Below are 20,672 nucleotides of genomic sequence, written 5' to 3'. Positions count from 1 at the left end.
TGCATCAGGGCCGGTGCGTTAAAGGAGACCACTGCGCATGCGCGCGTTGGCGCCGGAGCCACTGTGCATGTCCTCGTTGGCACCGGCGCAACTGCCCAAGTGCGGATCCTGCGGCGCACAGTTCATGCTAGGATCGGCAGCTGGAGCGGCGCAAACCACTCCAGCGCTGTGCTGGCCCCTTGTGGGGGCCAGAATTAGTCGTGGGAGCGACACATTCACACCGTCGTAAAACGCACCCCCCATGTCCAGTCTGTCCAGCTCGGTCAAAATGTTATATGTTTCAATGAGACTCCCTCTCATTCTTTTAAATTCCAATTAATACAGGCCCAGTCGACCCAATCTCTCTTCAGACAAACATCCCGCCATCCCAGGAATCATCTGGTGACCCTCTGCTGCACTCCCTCTCTGACAAGTATATTTTTTCATTGATAAGGAGACCAAAACTGCACACAATACTTCAGGTGTGGTCTCAAGGGGCTGTTTAGCACAGGGCTAAATCGCTGGCTTTGAAAGTAGACCAAGGCAAGCTAGCAGCACGGTTCAATTCCCGTACCAGCCTCCCCGAACAGACGCTGGAATGTGGCGACTAGGGGCTTTTCACAGTAACTTAATTTGAAGCCTACTTGTGACAGTTTTCATTTCATTTCATTTCACCAAGGCCCTGTACAGTTACAGCAAGATATCCTTGCTCCTGTACTCAAGTCCTCTTGCAATGAAGGTCAACATACTAATTGCTTTCCTAGCTGCTTACTGTACTTGCTTTCAATGACTGGTGTACAAGGACATCCAGGTCCGTGTGTTTGTGAACATTTACCAATCTATCACCGATTAATCTATTTACATAGTCCTTTGCCATTCTGTTTCTCCATCTCAAGTAGATAACTTCATATTTATCCACATTTTACTGCAACTGTCATCTATTTAACCATCACTCAACTTGTTTAAGTCACCCTGAAGCCTCTTAACATCCTCCTCACCACTGACATTCTCACCAAGTTAGTTTTGGGTCATCAGCAAATTTGAAAATGTTACATTTGATTCCTCCATCCAAATCGTTGATGTATATTATGAATAGCTGGGGCCAAGCACTGATCCTTGTGGAACCCCACTAGTTGCTGCCTGTCACATTGAAGAAAAAGCATTTATTCCGACTGTTTCATGTCTGCTATCTAATTATCAATCTATGCCAATATATAATCCGAATTCCATATGCTTTAATTTTTAATACTTTACAATAACCTCTTATGGAGAACTTTATCAACAGCCTTCTGAAAATCCAAATACACCAATAAACCACTGGCTCAGCCTTATCTATTCTCCTAGGTACACCCTCAAAAAAACTCAAGGAGGTTTATCAAACATCATTTTCCTTTAATAAATCCATGTTGAGTTTATGCAATCCCGTTGATACTTTACACGTGTCCTGTTGTCATAACTTTTTATAATAGCCTGTATCATGTTCTTTACAATAATGTTTGGCTAACCAGTCTATAATTCCCTGTTTTCTCCCTCCCTCCTTTTTAAATAATGGGGTTACATTTGCCACCCTCCAATCTTCCAGGACTGTTCCAAAATTTACAGAATTTTTGAAGATGATAGCCAATGGATCCACTATTTCCATGGCCACCTTCTTTAGTATCTTGGGATGCAGATAATCAGCCCCCGGGGATTCATCAGCTTTCAGTCCCATTACCGGTTTTTAGTACTACTAATTTCCTTCAATTCCTCCTTCTCACTGGACCCTTGCTCCTTATCGTTTCTGGTCAGTTATTTGTGTCTTCCTCCATGAAGACAGAACTAAAGTTGTAGTTTAATTGCTCTGCCATTTCCATGTTCTCCATTGTAAATTCTCATGTTTCAGACTGTAAAGGACCAACATTGTCTTCACTAATCTTTTGAAATACTTATCGAAGCTTTTACAGACCACTTTTATGTTATTTGCACGTTTGCTCTCCTCCCTCTTAATCTCTTGACCCTCCTTTGCTGAATTCTAAACTGCTCCCAATCGTCAGGCTTGCTACTTTTCTAGCAACTTGATAGGACTCCTCTTTGGATACAATACTGTCCTTTATTTATTTTGTTAACCATTGTTGGGCCACTTTTCGTGTTGTGTTTTTGTGCCAGAGAGAAATGTATAACTGTTACAATGCACTATCCATTAAATATTAGCTTATCCACGTCATGCCTTTTACTGAGGTTCCTGCCTTTTAATGATACTGGGGACCTATGAAAGAGACCGAGATGGATCATCCACTCAGAATGTCTGGCTGAAAATTGTTGTGAATGTTTCAGCCTTATCTGAAGGAATCCTGCCAGGAAGCAAACGCCAGTAGTCCTCTACACATGACTGGCCATGTTTGTGGTAAATGTGAAAGATCAATGCCCTCTCATTTCTACAGGGCATACATTACCTCAGTTATCCTGCTATGGGAAGCCACTTGCAAGATCCCACAAAGGTCTGAAATGAGTCAGACATTTAAAAGATTCAAAGTGGCTGTCACCTTGTCAGCCATTGGCAATGGGCGTCCATCCATTCCTTTCAGCCTCAGGTCCTCCTCCAGGAATGCACATAGATCAGCCATTATCTGCTTCTACAGACAGGTCCCGCGGCTGGACTGCTGCTCTGACATGTTAAGGATCCTTTGTCAGATTACCTGATGTTGTTTTCTGGCCCCTCAACCAGCACCTCTGTTTCCCTGTACACCAGGGCACTACTTCTTTTGTTGATGTTGCTGCTTCTCCCCACTTCTCCAGCCTACCTGTGAGTAGGTGTCCTGCATGTCTAAAGGCAGCCACAATGACTATGGCCTCAGCGCTTGCATTTTACAGTGACCCTGAATGAACCCTACTTCAAAACACCCCCTCTGGCAACACTTCCAATCCAAGAACTCCACTTTGCTGACTCCCCGTTTTATGCAAAGGATTTAATTTCCGCTGCTTCAGTCAAGGGCTTCCCACTCTGCTTGGGTGAGGTGCTGACACAGTATGGGGACTGTGTGCCTTAATTGCTCTGCTGTGTCAAAAGCCCTCAAAAGTGCCTGCTTAACTGCCCTAATTGCCCGCCCACCGCTACGAGGTATATGATCGTCATCCCTGCGAAGCTGTCTCTGGAAGATATGCCTGGAGGTGTCAATTCATCAGGCTATGAGCACGATATCCTCCTTGCCCAAACTGCCTCGGCCTCCGTGGCAAAATTCAGCCTATTAAGTCTGTCCCCTTAGGAGGATGTAAAAGAGCCTATGGCACAGTTCAACAAATGGCAGGGAGATTTTCCAATGTTCTTGACAATATTCATCATCCATAAGACAAGTTATCTCGTCATCATTTTCATTGCTCTTTGTGGTAACTTACTATGCATAAATTGCCTGCTATGTTTTCTACATGACAATACAGTTGTGACATTTCAACAGTTATTTAGACTGTAAAAGGCTTTGGGATGTCCTGAAGGTTTGACATGATCTAACCAGATGTCACGATCTGGGCAGGATCCCACCTTGCAGATTTAAGTGAGTTTAGAAACCCACTTAACTCTGTTGACGTCAAACCGAACAACCACCCGCCATTTATTAGCCTCGCCAAGGAGACCCCAGCCAGGCGCCAATTAGTGCTGGCCCCCACAGACAAGGACCAGTTGAAACGGCACTGGGGGGGGGTCTTCCAAATGATCGTAGGACCCCGGAGGTGGCTGGCCTCCAGGCAGTATGGCACCCTGCCACTGCTGATGCCACTCAGACAGCTTAACACTGCCAGCCTTACACGCCAGGCTAGCAGGACCACTGCCAGGGTGCCAGACCAACAGCGTCAAGGTGCCAAGCTGGCATATTGCCTGCGCCAGGGATCGGGACCGAGGATGCCCTGCCCGTGTGAGGTGGGATACGGCGGGACGGGGGGGGGGGGGGGGGGGGGGGTGTGTGTGTGGAGAGAGGGGGGGTGTAGTGGAGCCCGAGGAGATTCCTTCTCGGTGAGTTAGGGGGGTCGTGGCGAGGAATCACGAGATTGGGGTGCCATTTAAAATTGGCATCCCGATCTCTTCCAGCACTGAGGAGCTCCGCTCGTTGGAGCCCCGCAGTGCAGGAAATGACACTAAGTGTAGCCCCGGGGAGGTGTTCTCTGCCAGGGCCTGAAATAGCAACAAAGTGACATTAGATAGCGAGGACCCTGCTAATCCCGCCAAGAGCAGACTGTGATTTTTCTTGGTTAGACCTCGCCCTTGGTCTGGGGTTTAAATCTGGGACAATGTGGAGCAAGCTTTACTCTGTATCTGACCTGTGCCGTACCTATCCTCAAAATATTTGATGGGTCAGAGTAGAGGGAGCCTCACTCTAAATAATCCAGTCATAATGTTGGCAGTCCTCGTTCTGAGGTGTAAAACATCCAAAACATTTTTTAAGAATACAGTGCAAGTAGCTGAATTGGATACCTCCCAGGAAAGCCCCTTTTACAAATCAGTCTCTGTTGCACATTTTAGAATTAAACTGAGTTGCTGTGTTGGGTAAATTTTGTGATAAACTGCAGCGGCAGGGAGAAATAATCAGAGAATAGGACTCCCAGATTACTCCAGACCATGCAACTGGACGTTTCTGCTGGGTGCAAAGGATTACACAATCACTCGTTGCATTTCTTCCCCATAACTCTTGGTCATTTTAACTTTTATCAAAATGCTACCAGTGATTTTGCAGTCGAGCTGTCCAGAAGCAAAGTCAAGGATGAGCAGAGAGAGAGGCAGTGGTGCAGAATGGTTCAGTAATTGTCTCATATCAATCCCACTGCCACATACTGTCCACAAGCTGCTCTGGCAAGCCCATCAACACCCATTGAATTACATTTATACAAACACAATTCAATCCTCATCTCCCTGATCACATAGTGGGCCAGTGTTGTTGAAATGAATTTACAATATTTCAATTCCGTTCAGCTATCCTGCTTGGTTAGGCTCCAATATCTTTCCCTTAAAACAGTTTCCAATGTTAATATTAATATCTCCATTGCCAATACAAGGAATGGCCATTTTATAAATGGTTTGTTGGCCATCTGCCATGTACAAAAATGCTGAGAGTCACTGCCACTGGTAAAGTGCTTTTTAAAATATCCAATAATTCCATTCAATGTTTGACCAACAGGTACTTATTATACCCTAGCTAATGTACTGACACTTACATGAACCATTTTCCATATCTTGGGAAGGCAGCATAGATGACTGACACAATATGTGGATATTGTAATGCACATAAAGGGTGAAAAAAATAAATAAATGAAAATCGCTTATTGTCACGAGTAGGCTTCAATTAAGTTACTGTGAAAAGCCCCTGGCTTAATTTACTACTCTAGACACTAGATGGTGCCAAAGAGCAACCATATAAATATCACATGCCTCTTTGACTTCTGGGAGATAGATGGAGATACATGGAGAGAGTGGAAGGCAGCAAGACAGAGTAGTTGTGAGATAGTTGAACTAATAGTATAGTTTATAGTGTAGATGTATAGTGTAATCTATACTTAACTAATTCTTTAGTAATATATTCAAATCTAATTCAGTATAGTGTAATGAATTTGCTTTGCTTATTAGACACAACTTGCTGTTCTTTGTTAGTGCTACAATCTTCATCATCCTGAAAGAACTAAAACAAAGAACACAACATGGTACTGGGTGTTATGGCTAAAAGTTTTTTAGTTAGAACTAAAACAAAGAACACAACAATGATGAAATTCATCATTGCCTCCAATGTGCCAGCTCAGCCTTCAGCCAACTGCAGAACAGAGTATTTCAGGATCTCAAACTCAAGACTAAGGTCATGGTTTACCAGACAGCAGGGATCTGTGCACTTCTATATACTTCAAAGCCTTGGACAAGCCTCAGCAGGCAATGCACAGCTCTGGAGAATTACCCCCAGAGGTGCCTCACAAGATTCTTCAGATCTGGAAAGGTTGACCTATGACAGCATCCTCTCCCAAGCCAACATTCCCAACAGCGAGGCGCTAACCACTCAAAACTATGAAATGTCAATCGTATGCCTGACATCAGGCTTCCAAAGTAACTGCACCCAGCAGGACAGCAAAGACGCTTCAGCGATGTCTTTAGTTGAAGTGTTGGAGAGAGAACACAAAACATTCAAATAATTCATTTTCCTGATCCTTTATGCCTTGTAATTTATGCAGTTGCACATTGGACTTAGCAACTATTTCAGAAGCCATCGAACCCGAGTGGGGGCAAGTCATCCTCAATCCCAAGGGACTGGCTTAGAGAAGAGAGCAAAGCACCTTATCCAACATATCCACACTGGCACTCATTACTCAACCAGACTGCGACTGAACTGGAGATAGGTGGCTGGGAGGAGTGAGTTGAGGGTGTGGGGATTGGTGGCTGGGGTGAGATGTAAAATGTGGGGGGGTGAAGGTGATGGTGATTGGTGACTGAGAGGGTTGGGGATAGGTGGCTGTGAGGGGTGAGATTCGGGAGCGGAGGGCAGGGATTAATCTACATTCTTTAAATATGGCATTAGGAGGAGTATGGGCCCCTTGCTAGCCGAATAATGCCATGTCGTTCTGGGTTTAGTGTGAAGCGGGTGAAGAGTGTGGTGCGGGGGTGGTTATGGTGCAATAGGAGGACTACATACGGTTGTACAAGAATTACATTAATTATCCTTCTCTTTAAATATTGCTGTTGTGGATACCTGTGTAAAGTGCAAGCTCCAGTTCTAGTTAGGTGGCAGAAATGAGAGGGCCGTCCTTACCGGTAGTGGCTCGGTAGGCCGGTTAAAGCTTGAAAAGCCATGCGTGATTAATTTTATCAGCCATTTTGTCCTGTACAGTATTTAACAATCTTATTCTTTACAAATAATTTCCATTCCTCTGTTCATCCAGTTTACCCAGTTCTTTTTTGCAGTGTCAATCAATGCAACATTAACTAGTTTAAAACAGATGAAGCAGCATTTTTTCTCTCAGAAGGCTGTGAGGCTTAGTAACTCTCTTCCTGAAAAGATGGTGGACGCAGAGCCTTTGAATTTTTTAAGGCAGAGGTGGATAGATTTGAGGTAAGCGTGGGGGTGATAGGTTATCAGGGATGGATGGAATGCAGTTTTGAGGTTACTATCAGCTCAGTCTTCATCTTATTAAATGGCAGAGCAGGTTCGAGGGGCTGAATGGCCGCCTCCTGTTCCTTGTCCATGTGTTCCTGCGCCGACGTGGAGAAAATTCCTCTGAATCATTATGGTTCCTTGGTGTTTGGAATTGGAACAACATTCAAGTCATTAAATACATTTCAGGATGTTGCCAATGAAATGCTTTCCTCTTACCTTCTCATAGGGATCAGAGTCATAGTTCAGGCCAATTCCACAGTCATCAGTAATTTCAGACAAATCCTCATCATCAAACTCCTCCAGGCTGATGTCATGGGCAGGTCTATGAGGAAGAGGCAACAAAATGGTCAAACATTGTCCATAGCTAATCGTCCGTTGATGCATCACAGCCAATCCTGATTACTGGCTTCTGGACCCGAGAACTATGGAAACAATATCAAACTTGGCTGATAATATCAATTTGGTGGTGGTGGGATTAATTCATAGAATCCCTACTGTGCAGAAGGAGGCCATTGGGCCCACTGAGTCTGCACCGACCCTCCGAAACAACACCCTGCCTAGGCGCACTCCCCTGCCCTATCTCCGCGTGCTCCGGTTTCCTCCCACAGTCCGGTGAAGATAGCACATGGATTGTGAAGGACAAAAGGAGGACAGGAAAGAAATGGCTCGATGGACATTGTAATTCAAGGTAGAAAAATGTGAAGTGATACGTTTTGGAAATAGGAATACAGAAAGTAAAAGAAACACCTTAAATAGAGAAAGTAGAGGAGGAGAGAGACAGGTGTGAAGATACACAGGTTAATAAAAGTGACAACTCAAGGAAGACCATAAAACGTTAAGTGGAATCCTTGGTTTTGACTCAGAAAAATCAAACACAAAAGCCAACAGAGGAAGTAAACAAGGCAATTAAGAAAGTGTATTGTAGATTTGGTTTATACGTCGAGGCACTGAATACAGAAGTCATGATAAACCTTTAGAGATCATTGGTTAGGCCTCAGCAAGAATATTGTGATCAATTCTAAGCGCTACACTTAAGAGAGGACATTTAAAATGAACACCATTGAGGGAGTTCAGTGATGTGGAGAGATTGGAGAAGCTGAGATTATTGTCCATAGAGTAGAAAAGACTATGGGAAAAACCTATCAAGGTATATTCAAAATTACGAAGAGTTTTGATCGAACAAGAAGGTAGAAACTATTTCTTCTGGTAGACGGGTCAAAAACCACATAGCTAGAGGGGGGTTACTTTCACACAGAATTGTTAAGATCTGGAATACACTAGCTGTAAGTGTGGGGCAATTAGATCCCATAGTAACTTTCGAAGGGCAATTGAACAGGTAATTGATGAGCACTAATGTGCAGAGTTCATGAGAGCTGGAGCATGGGACTAATTGCGTAGCTCTTTCAAATAGCTGGCAGACACAAATGGCCACCTTCTGTGCTCTGGGATACTAAATCTACACAAGGAAGTAATATTAAATTGAACCAGAACCTTGGTCAAGCCTCAGCTTAATCCAAGAGAGCTGGAATGTAAAGCTCAGTTTTATGTTGTCTTGGTAAGGTGTCATCTAGAATATTGTATCCAATTTTGGCACCACATCTCATGAAAGATTTATTAGCCTTGGAAGAGGTGATTGCAGGAATACTGGGGACCAAGGCTTATATTAGGAAGACAGATTGCATCAATTAGCCTACCCATGAGTTTAGATAATTGAGGGGGAAAACTGATTGAGATGTTCATAGATTGTGGTACGAGTCAGTCTGGGGAGAGAGCAGGACAGCCGGAATAGACTGGGTGAAATAGTCAAGGATCTGGGGATTGAACAGGGGAGTGGGATAATATTTAGCGACTTGTGTGATCAGGAACCTCGCACACTGAATTGGGAACCTCACTCAATCTAATCAAAACCGAATCTGAACACTTCAGAGTTAAGAGTCAACCACATTGCTGTGGGTTTGGAGTCACATGTCGGCCACACCAGGTAAAGACGGCAGATTTCCTTCTCTGGAGGGCATTTGTGCCACAGTTCGGCTTTCACAATAGTTGTCACGGCCACCATGGCTGAGACTATCTTTATATTCCAATGTATTAATTAAACTTAAATTACACCAGCCTGCCATGGTGGGATTTGAACCCGTGTCTCTGGATTGGTCATCTGATGACATTTGTCACAGGTCACCATCTCCTCGAAGCGAAAAGGAAAGAAAAGAAAGCCTTGCAATCATAGAATCCTTTTCACAATCAGCGATGTCTCAAAGCACTTTACAGACAATGAAGTTGTTTTGGAGCGTAGTCACTGTTGTAATAAAGGAGACGTGGCAGCTAATTAGCACACAGCAAACTCCCACAAATTGCACTGTGATAATGACCAATTAATCTGTTTTTGTGACGTTGAAAGAGGATAAATATTGGCCAAGAACAGGGATAATTTATCTGCTCTTCTCTGAAATAGTGCCATGGGATCTTTTACTTGCAGAGAGGTAGGTAGATGGGGTTTTGGTTCAATATCTCATCCAAAAAAACGGCATCCCTGACACTGCAGTGCTCCCGCAGTGCTGCACTGGAGTCTCAGCCTTGATGTTTGTGCTCAAGCCCGAGAGTGGGACCTGAAACCAGAACCTTGACTCAGTGACAAGAGCGCTATCAGCTGGGCTTCAGCTAAAAATGTAAGAGAGCATTCCCATTGCTCTGGGAATCAGTGGTCCCAGGATGACTCAGAAGCCTCTGGGAATAAAAGTTGGAGAAGAACAAAAACAATCAGGAAAACCAAATCTGTCTGTTACTGCATTCGGGATCTGGGTAGCGAAACACACAATGTGATTCTGCTCCCCTGCACCTTTGTTAAAAATATAAAGTTCAGATGGAAGCTTCCTTCGTTTGGGTGCCTCTATTTTACAGAAGAGAATTAGAACTTTTCTCATGATATGCTGGTGAGATGTTTCTGTGGTCTGAAGCTTCGCAGTTGCAAGCTCGATCTGACAACATTGCAAACAAGGTAATCCCAGAGCAGTTCTAGCAATAGATGGGTCCAACCAGCCGCTGGTATCGATTACCTTTGTAATATTTCACATTTGGGCCTTTTGCTGTTCCAAAATGGACCCCGGGCCCCCGAGTCAGCAGGCCCAGAATTCCATGGATGGAAAACAGAAGGGAGGAGGCAGAATTCCCCGAAGATTCCCAGATTCTCCCAAAGTGTAAGTCGTCTTCTAGTGTCTGCTCCAAATTTGATCCCCTTGGTGTACACTCACCTAAATTGCACCTGCCAAAACCAAAGTCTTCCTGGGTTCAATTCCTGATAAAATCAACATTTTATATCCTTTTCTAATCATCAATTAATAAATATGATCTGATTGGCAGGATGTAATAAGTAATGTTCTCCAGCAACCTGCACTGGTTTTTTTTGCTTTTCACCACCTTCATCAGACTTGGATGATGGAATGGAAAATTGCACATCCAGGTTTGCAGATGGCACTGATTTTGGAGGCACGGTACATTGTGTCGATATGAACCGCAATTTGCAGAATGACATGGACACATTCATTGAGTGGACAAAACTACAGAAAATGGAGTTCAAAGTGGCAAAGTGGGCATGTCACCATTGGACACATGAAAGATAAATCAGGATATGTTTTAAATGGCGAAAAACTCAAAACCATAGAAACACATGGATCTGACAGCCAAGGTAAACAATTTGCTGAAAACTAATTTTAAAAAGATAATCAGAAAAGCTAATGGTGGGGGGAGGGGGGCAGCAGAGCTTTAATGGGAGGAGAGAGGTGGTGGTTGTGAATGGCAGGAAAAAATATTTGAAAGGATTCCTCACACCAATTATTCAATGAATCATTTTCACTCTTTAATACGAGAACACTGCGAATACTGAGCATCAGTAATCTGATTGGAAGTTTAAAGTTCTTTGAGGGACAGCCAGTTAATAATCTTGCAATCTGGATGCAAATGATGATTAATCAATCTTTCATTTCCACTTTGTTGACGTAAGTGAAAATTTGAAATGTCAGGTTCTACATCACTCGAAGCAAATGAGGCACGTTAAGGCTGGGAATGGTACATTTTCCACATTGTCTCATCAAACACTCCCAGGGCAGGCACAGTAGGGTCAGGTACAGAGTAAAGCTGCCTCTACAGTATCTCACCAAACACACCCAGGAGTAGTGTGCAGATTTAGAGAAGAGGATGATGACAGAGACAAAGACAATGCTGGCGTGCCTTTTGTTTACAGTAACTCATATCCAAGGTTCTGCTGTTTCCAGCATCCTTCCACCAGACAGCCTACGTCACCAACTAAAAAGTGGTCACCGATATTATTTTTTATTCTAACAATGATGCAAGTACCACAGATCAGATATTCTCTGACCCGCCCGAACCCAGAGGCCCAAGGCCAGATCTAAATAAGGTCTTCAGGCCCAATTGATATTTTATATGCCTTGCCCTCAGTGGTGAAAAAATATCAATGGAGTTCGATCAGACACCAGGAATGGACATGGCCATGAGGACTGTGGAGTTGTAGGTGGGGAGAGACAAGATATCTTGCTTCTCCCTGCTCCAGAGGTGGCTTTAAATCCATTTTTAACATAAACATGGTTTTAGTTGGTGGCTGCAGGGAGACGAAGAATCCTGAGCGAAGTTGGCTCCATTCATCAGAAACAAACTTCCCAGATGGGTCCTTCAACAGCCTCCCATTAATACCTACAAGGGGCCAACGGCGAAACTTTAACTCGGCGCAATTGTGAAAATCAGGCGCTAATAAGGTGGTACCCTGCTGACAACAGGAAAAAAACATGGGGCGAGGCATTTGTCCCCTTATATATATATATATAAAAAAGGGGCTTATTGCGACACATCCGTGGTGGGTTCAGTTCCACACACACCTTCGGTTCAGGGCTTGGGTGGGGGAGGGGTTGGAGCGCTGATTGCATCTATTTCACTCTCAACAATTTAGATATTAATAAGAGAGGCCAAAGGTTTCTCACCAGTTGGCATTCCACAGGAACTTTTCCTGAATGAACACTATTCCTGTTTCAACCCCAATCGCTCCCATTGAAAGGCAGAGTTACTCTGGCTCTCCTCCCTTCCCTGGGTGTCCGCTCTTTGAACACACAGCTCCAGTGGTTCCATTTCACTGAGGAAGGGGCAGATATATGGTCGAGCCAGATTTAATAATGATGTCCCTTAAACAAGTGCTTAAACAAGCACCATCGTTCGGAATGCAATGTTTGGATCTGTTATAGGTTAACACACGTGTGTAGAGGCCTGGAATCAGTATTGCTCTCTCCTACTTTCTCTTGGGAGTTTCCACTCTCTTTTGTTTGGCAAGTCTCACTCTCTGTTCTTGTCTGTCACACTCACACTGTTTCTCTCAGTCTATTTTCTGCCCGTCTCTCACTCTCACACTCATTCACACTGGGACTCACCCTCTAACACACTCACACTCTGTCACTCACACTCTAGCTCTCACATTCAGTCAGTCACTCACTCACTGCCACCCTCACTCATTCCCTCTCTAACACACTCTTACACTCACACTGGCACTCATTCTCTAACACACTCGCACTCTCACACTTAGTCACTCTCTCTGTCACTCACTCAGTCACTAACACACTCATACTCTCTCACATTAGTCACTTACACTTACTCACACGCAGTCTCTAACACACTCAGTCAGTCTCACATTTACCAACACTCTCACTCTATCTCAAACTCACTCTCCATCACTCACTCACTCTCAGCCACTCACTCTAAAAACAGTCTCACGCTCACACACTCTCTACACACTCACTCCCTTTGACTTTTGTATTGTGAAATTTTTGTCATTTCATTTCTTCTGCTCTCCACTCTATCACTGACTTTCCCTTTTGTTTTTTCTCCCTTTACCTCCCTTTGACTTGGTCAAAACCAACTGGACTCCGATCATTCTTCAGTTCTGATCAAAGGTCTGAAATGTTAACTCTGTTTCTCTCTACAGATGCTCCCTGACCGGAGTATTTCCAGCATTTCTGCTGGATCAGGATTCCCTGTCCATAGTGAGTAAAGATTCTCAGAATAGAGTGTGACAGTGCCCAGGAGGTACTGAGAGCAAAGCCAAGGAACATTTCAGAGAAGCGGAAGCATGTCAGAAGCAGAGGTCTGAGAATCACATCTAAATAACGTACTGATGGGAAGCTGAGTGAATCTACCTATTACGTAACTGCCAGGATTTCCAGTAAGGTTACCAGATGGGATTTGGCTTTGTATGTATCTGTAACAGTACTTGTAACTCTGTGTTTGTCTGTGTAAGCACCACTTAGTGTAGCCAGAGGTTTACAGTGTACGATTCTATGGGCATACATGTAGAGGGTGTATGTGAGTGGAAATTGATGTGTACTCAGTTGTGACCATTGGTGCATGGAGTATAAGTGTGTGTATTAATGTGTATATGCATAAACCAGTGTATGCATAACTGAGTGTCTGTTTATTTGTCTCTATTAATTAATTGATAGTATTATATGTAACTATCTGTGGGATCATTATGGCCATTCACATGTATGTACATATCAGTGAGGATGTTTAGATACATGTAGCTCTCCGGGGAATCATTATGGCCATGCACATGTATGTACATATCATTGAGGATGTTTAGATACATGTAACTATCTGGAGGATTATTATGGCCATGCACATGTATGTGCATATCAGTGAGGATGTTTAGATACCGAGGGTGTGTAGATAGAAGCATGTATGTGTGTGTGGGCAATGGGGGATGTGTGTATTGATGTGTGTCTGTCCATATTTGTGTGTAGAGATGTATAGTGATCCATATGTGCAGATATGCATATGTGTGTAAATGGATCCATGTATGGATTAGTGCGTCTGAGAGATAGATATGTGCACATACAGGTGGCCATGTAATTAAGTCTGTGTATGAATGTACACGTGTGTATATGTGTAGGTGGACGGGAGGAATGTTAATGTGTGAATGGGCATGTTTGACACAGCTGACCACACTACCCTCCTCCAACATTCTCCGCTGTTGTCCAGCTGCTTTGGACTCTCCTTGCCCGGCTCCATTTTTTCCTTCCCAGTTGTCACCAGAAAATCTCCGGCAACAGCTTCTCATTCTGCTTCAGCAGTGTTAACTCTGGTATTCTCCAGGGCGGTACGATGGCGCAGTGGTTAGCACTGCTGCTTCACGGCACTGAGGACCCTAGTTCGGGCCCGGCCCCAATCACTGTTTGTGTGGAGTTTGCACATTCTCCCTGTGTCTATGTTGGTCTCACCCCCACAATCCAAAGATGTGCAGGGTAGATGGATTAGCCACACTAAATTACCCCTGAATTGGAACTTTAAAAAAAAAATCTGCCGTTCTCCATGAAAATATTCTTGGCCCCTTCCTATTTCTCATCTACATGCTAACCCTCAGCGACATCATCCAAAAACACGTCAGGTTCCACGTGTATTCTGACCACACCCAGCTTTACTTCAGCACCATTTCTCTCCACAACATCCACTGCCTCTGATTTGTCAGGCGGCTTGTCTAACATCTGGTATTGGATCAGCAGAAATTTCCACCAAGAATGGCCCTGTCACAAACTCCACTGAGGATTTCAATGAGGAATGCAAGAGGACATGCCAGGAATAGCACCAAGCATACCTCAAACAAAGCCAACGTAGTCAAGCTACGACGCAGGACTACTTTCATGCCAAACAGTTGAAGAGTCCAGCACTTCACAGACCTAAGCAATCCCACAACCAATGGATCCAATCAAGGTTCTACAGCCCCTGCCATATCCAGTCATGAATGGTGATGGTCAATTAAACTAACCGGAGGTGGGAGACTCCTCAAATATTTCATCCTCAATGATGCATAGCATATCAGTGCAAAAGACAAGGCTGATGCATTTCCTTTTTTGTTTAGAAAAACATTTTATTGAGACATTTGTAATTTTAACACTTTAACACTCTAGCCAACCGAGCGGTCTGACACACGCACCAACTTCACAGTAACATACCCAACTTCCCCCCACCCTACCTCCTGGCTACCCATGTATTAATTTCCTACCCGTATTCTTCACTGCCATGTCTACACACTTGGCTCCCCCTTCTGCTGACGGTCAGTTGTCCTCAAAGAAGTCGATGAACAGCTACCACCTCCGAGCGAACCCCTGAATTGAACCCGTTAAGGCAAACTTAATCTTAGCCTGAGAAATCCTGCCATGTCACTAACCCACACTCCTGACTTTGGAGTCTCCGAGTCCCTCCATCCCAGCAAAATCCGTCTCCGGGCCACCAGGGAGGCAAAGGCCAAAATGTCGGCCTCTCTCCCCACCCCTGGGCTCCCGGATCTTCCGACGCTCCAAATATTGCCATCTCTGGACTCGGAGTAACTCTCGCTTCCAGGACCGCTGACATGACACCTGAGAATCCCTGCCAAAATCCCCTCAGCTTCGGACATGCCCAAAACATGTGTACATGACGGCTGATGCGTTTTCAATCACCTTTAGCGAGAAGTACTGAGTGGGTGCCCAGCATCACAGATATCAGTATCCAACTGAAACAAAAACAGAAAGTGTTGGACAGTCTCAGAAGGTCTGGCAGAATCTGTGGAGAGAGAATGGAGCTGATGTTTCAAGTCTGGAAGACTCTTTGCCAAAGCCCCAACCTCTCTCCACAGATGCTGCTGAGAATATCCAGCATTTTCTGTTTTTGCTTCAGATTCCAGCATCTGTAGTAATTTGCTTTTACCCGAGATGTTTCAGTGTGAGTAGGGAAAGGTGGTAAAAGAGGTGGAGGAGTAGCATTGTTAATCAAGGATAGTTTAACGGCTGCAGAAAGGCAGTTCGAGGGGGATCTGCCTACTGAGGTAATATGGGCTGAAGTTAGAAATAGGAAAGGAGCGGTTACATTGTTCGGAGTTTTCTATAGGCCCACAAATAATAATAGAGGTGTGGAGGAAGAAATTGAAAAACAGATTATGGATAGGTGTGGAGGTCTCAGGGTAATTATCATGGTTGACTTTAACTTTCCAAATATTGATTGGAACCTCTATAGGTCGAACAGTTCAGATGGGGCAGTTTTTGTACAGTGTGTGCAGGAGGGTTCCTTGACACAATATGTGGATAGGCCGACAAGAGGTGGGGCCACATTGGATTTGGTACTGGGTAATGAACCGGGCCAAGTGTTAGATTTGTTTGTGGGAGAGCCCTTTGGAGATAGTGACCACAATTCAGTGTCTTTCACTATTGCAATAGTGAGGGATAGGGCCATATGGCAGGGCAAGGTTTATAATTGGGGGAGGGGTAATTATGATGCGATTCGGCAAGAATTAGGGAGCATAAGATGGGAACAGAAACTGTCAGGGAAAGGCACAAATGAAAAGTGCAGCTTGTTCAAGGAACAAATACTGCATGTCCTTGATAGGTATGTCCCTGTCAGGCAGGGAGGAAATGACCATGTGAGGGAACCACGGTTCACAAAAGAGGTTGAATGTCTTGTCAAGAGGAAAAGCGTATGTAAGGATGAGAAAACAAGGTTCAGTTGGGTCGCTTGAGAGTTACAAAGTAGCAAGGAATTAACTAAAAAAAGGACTTAGGAGAGCTAGGAGGGGGCATCAGAAGTCCTTGGCGGGTGGGATCAAGGAAAAGCCCAAGGCTTTTTACTCTTATGTGAGAAGTAAAAGAATGACCAGGGTGAGGTTAGGGCCGGTCAAGGATAGTAGTGGGAACTTGTGCATAGAGTCAGAAGAGACAGGAGAGGCGTTGAATGAATACTTTTCTTCAGTGTTCACCAAGGAGAGGGGCTATGTTTTTGAGGGTGAGAGTTTGATACAGGCGGGTAGGCTGGAGGAGGTAGATATTCTGAGGGAAGATGTATTAGCAATTTTGAAAAACCTGAGAGTCAACAAGTTCCCTGGGCCAGTTGGGATATATCCTAGGATTCTTTGGGAGGCAAGGGATGAGATTGCAGAGCCTTTGCTTTGATCTTTGGGTCCTCACTGTCCACGGGGATAGTGCCAGAGGACTGGAGAGTCGCGAATGTTGTTCCTCTGCTCAAGAAAAGGAATAGGGATGACCCTGGTAATTATAGGCTGGTTAGTCTTATTTCGGTGGTCGGTAAGTTAATGGAAAGGGTCCTGAGGGATAGGATTAATGACCATTTGGAAAGATGCAGCTTAATCGGGATAGTCAACACGGATTTGTGAAAGGTAAGTCTTGCCTCACAAATTTTATTGAATTCTTTGAGGAGGTAACTAAGTGTGTAGATGAAGGTAGAGCAGTTGATGACGTACACATGGATTTCAGTAAAGCGTTTAATAAGTTCCCCATGGTCAGCTCATGAAGAAAGTAAGAAGGTGTGGGATAGAGGGAAATTTGGCCAATTGGATAAGTAACTGGCTATCACATAGAAGACAGAGGGTGGTGGTGGATGGAAAATTTTCAGACTGGAGACCAGTTACCAGCGGTGTACCACAGGGATCAGTGCTGGGTCCTCTGTTATTTGTGATTTTTATCAATGCCTTGGAGGAGGGGGCTGAAGTGTGGGTCAGTAAACTTGCTGATGACACCAAGATTGGTGGAGTAGTGGATGAGGTGGAGGGCTGTTGTCGGCTGCAAAGAGACATCGATGGGATGCAGAGCTGGACCGAAAAATGGCAGATGGAGTTTAACCCTAATAAGTGTGAGGTGATTCATTTTGGTAGGACAAATTTGAATGTGAATTACAGGGTCAACGGCAGGGTTCTGAGGAATGTGGAGGAACGGAGAGATCTTGGGGTTCATGTCCACAGATCTCTGAAGGTTGCCACTCAAGTGGATAGAGCCATGAAGAAGGCCTATAGTGTGTTAGCGTTTATTAACAGGGGGATTGAGTTTAAGAGCCGTGGGGTTATGCTGCAACTGTACAGGACCCTGGTGAGACCACATTTGGAGTATTGTGTGCAGTTCTTGTCACCTCACTATAGGAAGGATGTGGAAGCATTGGAAAGGGTGCAAAGGAGATTTGCAGGATGCTGCCTGGATTGGAGGGTAGATCTTATGAGGGAAGGTTGAGGGAGCTAGGGCTTTTCTCATTGGAGCGAAGTAGGATGAGAGGCGACTTATTAGAGGTTTATAAGATGATGAGGGGGATAGATAGAGTGGACGTTCAGAGACTATTTCCTCGGGTGAATGTAGCTGTTACAAGGGGGCATAACTATAAGGTTCGGGGTGGTAGATATAGGAAGGATGTCCGAGGTAGGTTCTTTACTCAGAGAGTGGTTAGGGTGTGGAATGGACTGCCTGCTGTGATAGTGGAGTCGGACACTTTAGGAACTTTCAGGCGGTTATTGGATAGGCACATGGAGCACACCAGAATGACAGGGAGTGGGATATCTTGATCTTGTTTTCGGACAAAGCTCGGCACGGCATTGAGGGCCGAAGGGTCTGTTCTGTGCTGTACTGTTCTCTGTTCAATGTTCTATTCAACTGATTTGATTCACTCCATGTGATGCCATGAAACAGCTGAAGGTACTGGAACTGCAAAGGCTATGGGTCGTGTCAACAGCCCAGCATTCGTACTTAAGATGTGTTTTGCAAAACTAGCCACACCCATAGTCAAATTGTTCCAGTACAATGACAACAGTGGTATCTGTCTGACAAAGTGAGAAATTTCCCCAGCTAAGCCCTGTCCACAAAAGGCAAAAAAATCAAATCGAGCCAATTACTGGCCTATCAATCTACTGTCCATCATCAGAAAATTGATGGAAGGGAACATCAACACTGCTATCAAGTGGCATTAACACTGAAATAATCTGTTCACTGATGCTTGGATTCCACCAGGCCCACTTGGTTCCTGACCTCTTTACAGTGATAGGATACAAGACCAGACCCCAACATTTGCTAGGATACCAGACAAGAACACAAACAATGTTTTAATTTAAAACTGTAAGGAAAGGATACATCACCACAGCAGTGATGGCTCTGACCAATAAGTATATTTTATACTGAAACAAATTTCAATTTAAACAAAGCATTAACCATCTTAACAACAAAGAAAATAGCTCCAAACACAAGAAAAAACTGAAACCTGCTGTTTGGGCCTGCTATTAACTCCAATTAAGCAACCCAATACAATTCAAATGCCACTTTTAAATAAAGTTAACAGATTACTTGCTCAGTTGTGTAGCGAATTATTTACAGAGAGATCCTTTCAGAAACAGAACCAGTACCCAACCTAGCAGCATTTGGCAAAACGTTAAATTCTTCTGTCTTCTCAGAGTCATATCATATGGGAAATTGCAAAACAACTGACAGACCTGGCTCCTCCCATTAATTACATCATCTGTATCCCATAGGTTGTCACATGACCTGCTGAGCTAGGAGTAAATATAAAACTTCATAAATTATCCAGAGAATCACCAGAAATCATAATGTTCCATTAGCCCTTATGTAAACAAGTAAATAGTTAGAATCAATCATGCTCACCTTTTACGACCCCTTATTTCCAGCTTTAGCAGAGACACAGTCTGGATACCTAAACTTAGGTTCTTTAATAACATTACTGCAACAGATATAAAATATATATCGCCCCGTGTCTGCGGGAATTTCCTCCGGGTGCTCCAGTTTCCTTCCACAGTCCAAATATGTGCATGTTAGGTGGATTTGCCATGCTAAATTGACCCTTAGTGTCAAATATGTTATGTGGGGTTATTGGGTTACAGGGATAAGGTGAGAGAGTGGGCTAGGTTAGAGTACAGACTTGATGGGCCATATAGTCTTGTTCTGCACTGGAGTGATTCTATGATTCTATAACAATTTCTACATTCATCATAATAGTCTTGGTCCAAACATGAATAGATCAACTGTTTTAAGTGGTGAGGTTAGAGTGATTGCCTTTGACATCAAGGCAGCATTTGACTGAGGGTGGCATCAAAGGGCTTTGGTAAAACTGATGTTAAAATGAATCAGGGGGAAGTCATAAGCAAAATGGTTGTGGTTGTTGGAGATCAATCAAGTCAGTCCTTGGATATCGCTGAAGGAGCTTCTCAGGCTAGTATCCTAGGCATCGTCAGTAGCTTCATCAATGAGATTCCTTCAACCATAAAGTCAGAAGTGGGGATGTTCGCTGACAATGTTCAATGCCATTCGTGACTGCTCAGATACTAAAGCAGTCCATGTCCATAGAGCTGGACATTATTGAGGCTTGGGCTGATAAGTGGCAAGTGGCATTCGTGCCACACAAGTGCCATGCAATGACCATCAAAAGTGAATCTACCAATCTTCCCCTGCTACTTAATGTCATTACCATCACGGAATCCTCCACCATCGGCATCCTGTGAGGATATCATTGATAGGAAAATTAACTGGACCAGCCATGTAAATACTTTGGCTACAAGAGCAGGTCAGAGATTGGCAGTTCAGTCATGACTAGCTTACCTCCTGACTCCCCAAAGCCTGTCCATCAATACTCTCCAGTTGCTTCGATGAGTCTAGCTTCAACAATACTCATGAAGCTCAACACCATCTAGAACAAAGCAGCCCATTTGATTGGCACCCTATCCACCACCTCAAACATTTACTCTTTCCACCACCTTCTAAAGGGCAATTCAGGGTGGGTAATAAATGCTGG

General features: G+C 44.1%; 2 protein-coding genes across 3 annotated transcripts in view; one reads left to right on the top strand and one right to left on the bottom strand.

The window, feature by feature from the left end:
- The window catches only part of LOC119973469 (thymidine phosphorylase), a 151,846-nt gene that overhangs the window by 120,322 nt on the left and 10,852 nt on the right, over positions 1–20,672 (top strand). The gene's annotated exons all lie outside the window — the stretch shown is intronic.
- mapk8ip2 (mitogen-activated protein kinase 8 interacting protein 2) overlaps positions 1–20,672 on the bottom strand; it is a 66,842-nt gene that overhangs the window by 42,809 nt on the left and 3,361 nt on the right. For both annotated transcript variants that reach the window (XM_038811666.1, XM_038811664.1), the window contains one exon: positions 7,293–7,398. In XM_038811666.1, the coding sequence (XP_038667594.1) occupies positions 7,293–7,398 (106 nt within the window). The remainder of the gene's footprint in view (positions 1–7,292; positions 7,399–20,672) is intronic.

The sequence above is a fragment of the Scyliorhinus canicula genome, chromosome 11 (assembly GCF_902713615.1).
Source record: "Scyliorhinus canicula chromosome 11, sScyCan1.1, whole genome shotgun sequence".
Lineage (NCBI taxonomy): Eukaryota > Metazoa > Chordata > Chondrichthyes > Carcharhiniformes > Scyliorhinidae > Scyliorhinus > Scyliorhinus canicula.
The sequence above is the reverse complement of the archived record's forward strand: the minus strand, read 5'-3'. Positions and strand labels throughout refer to the sequence as shown.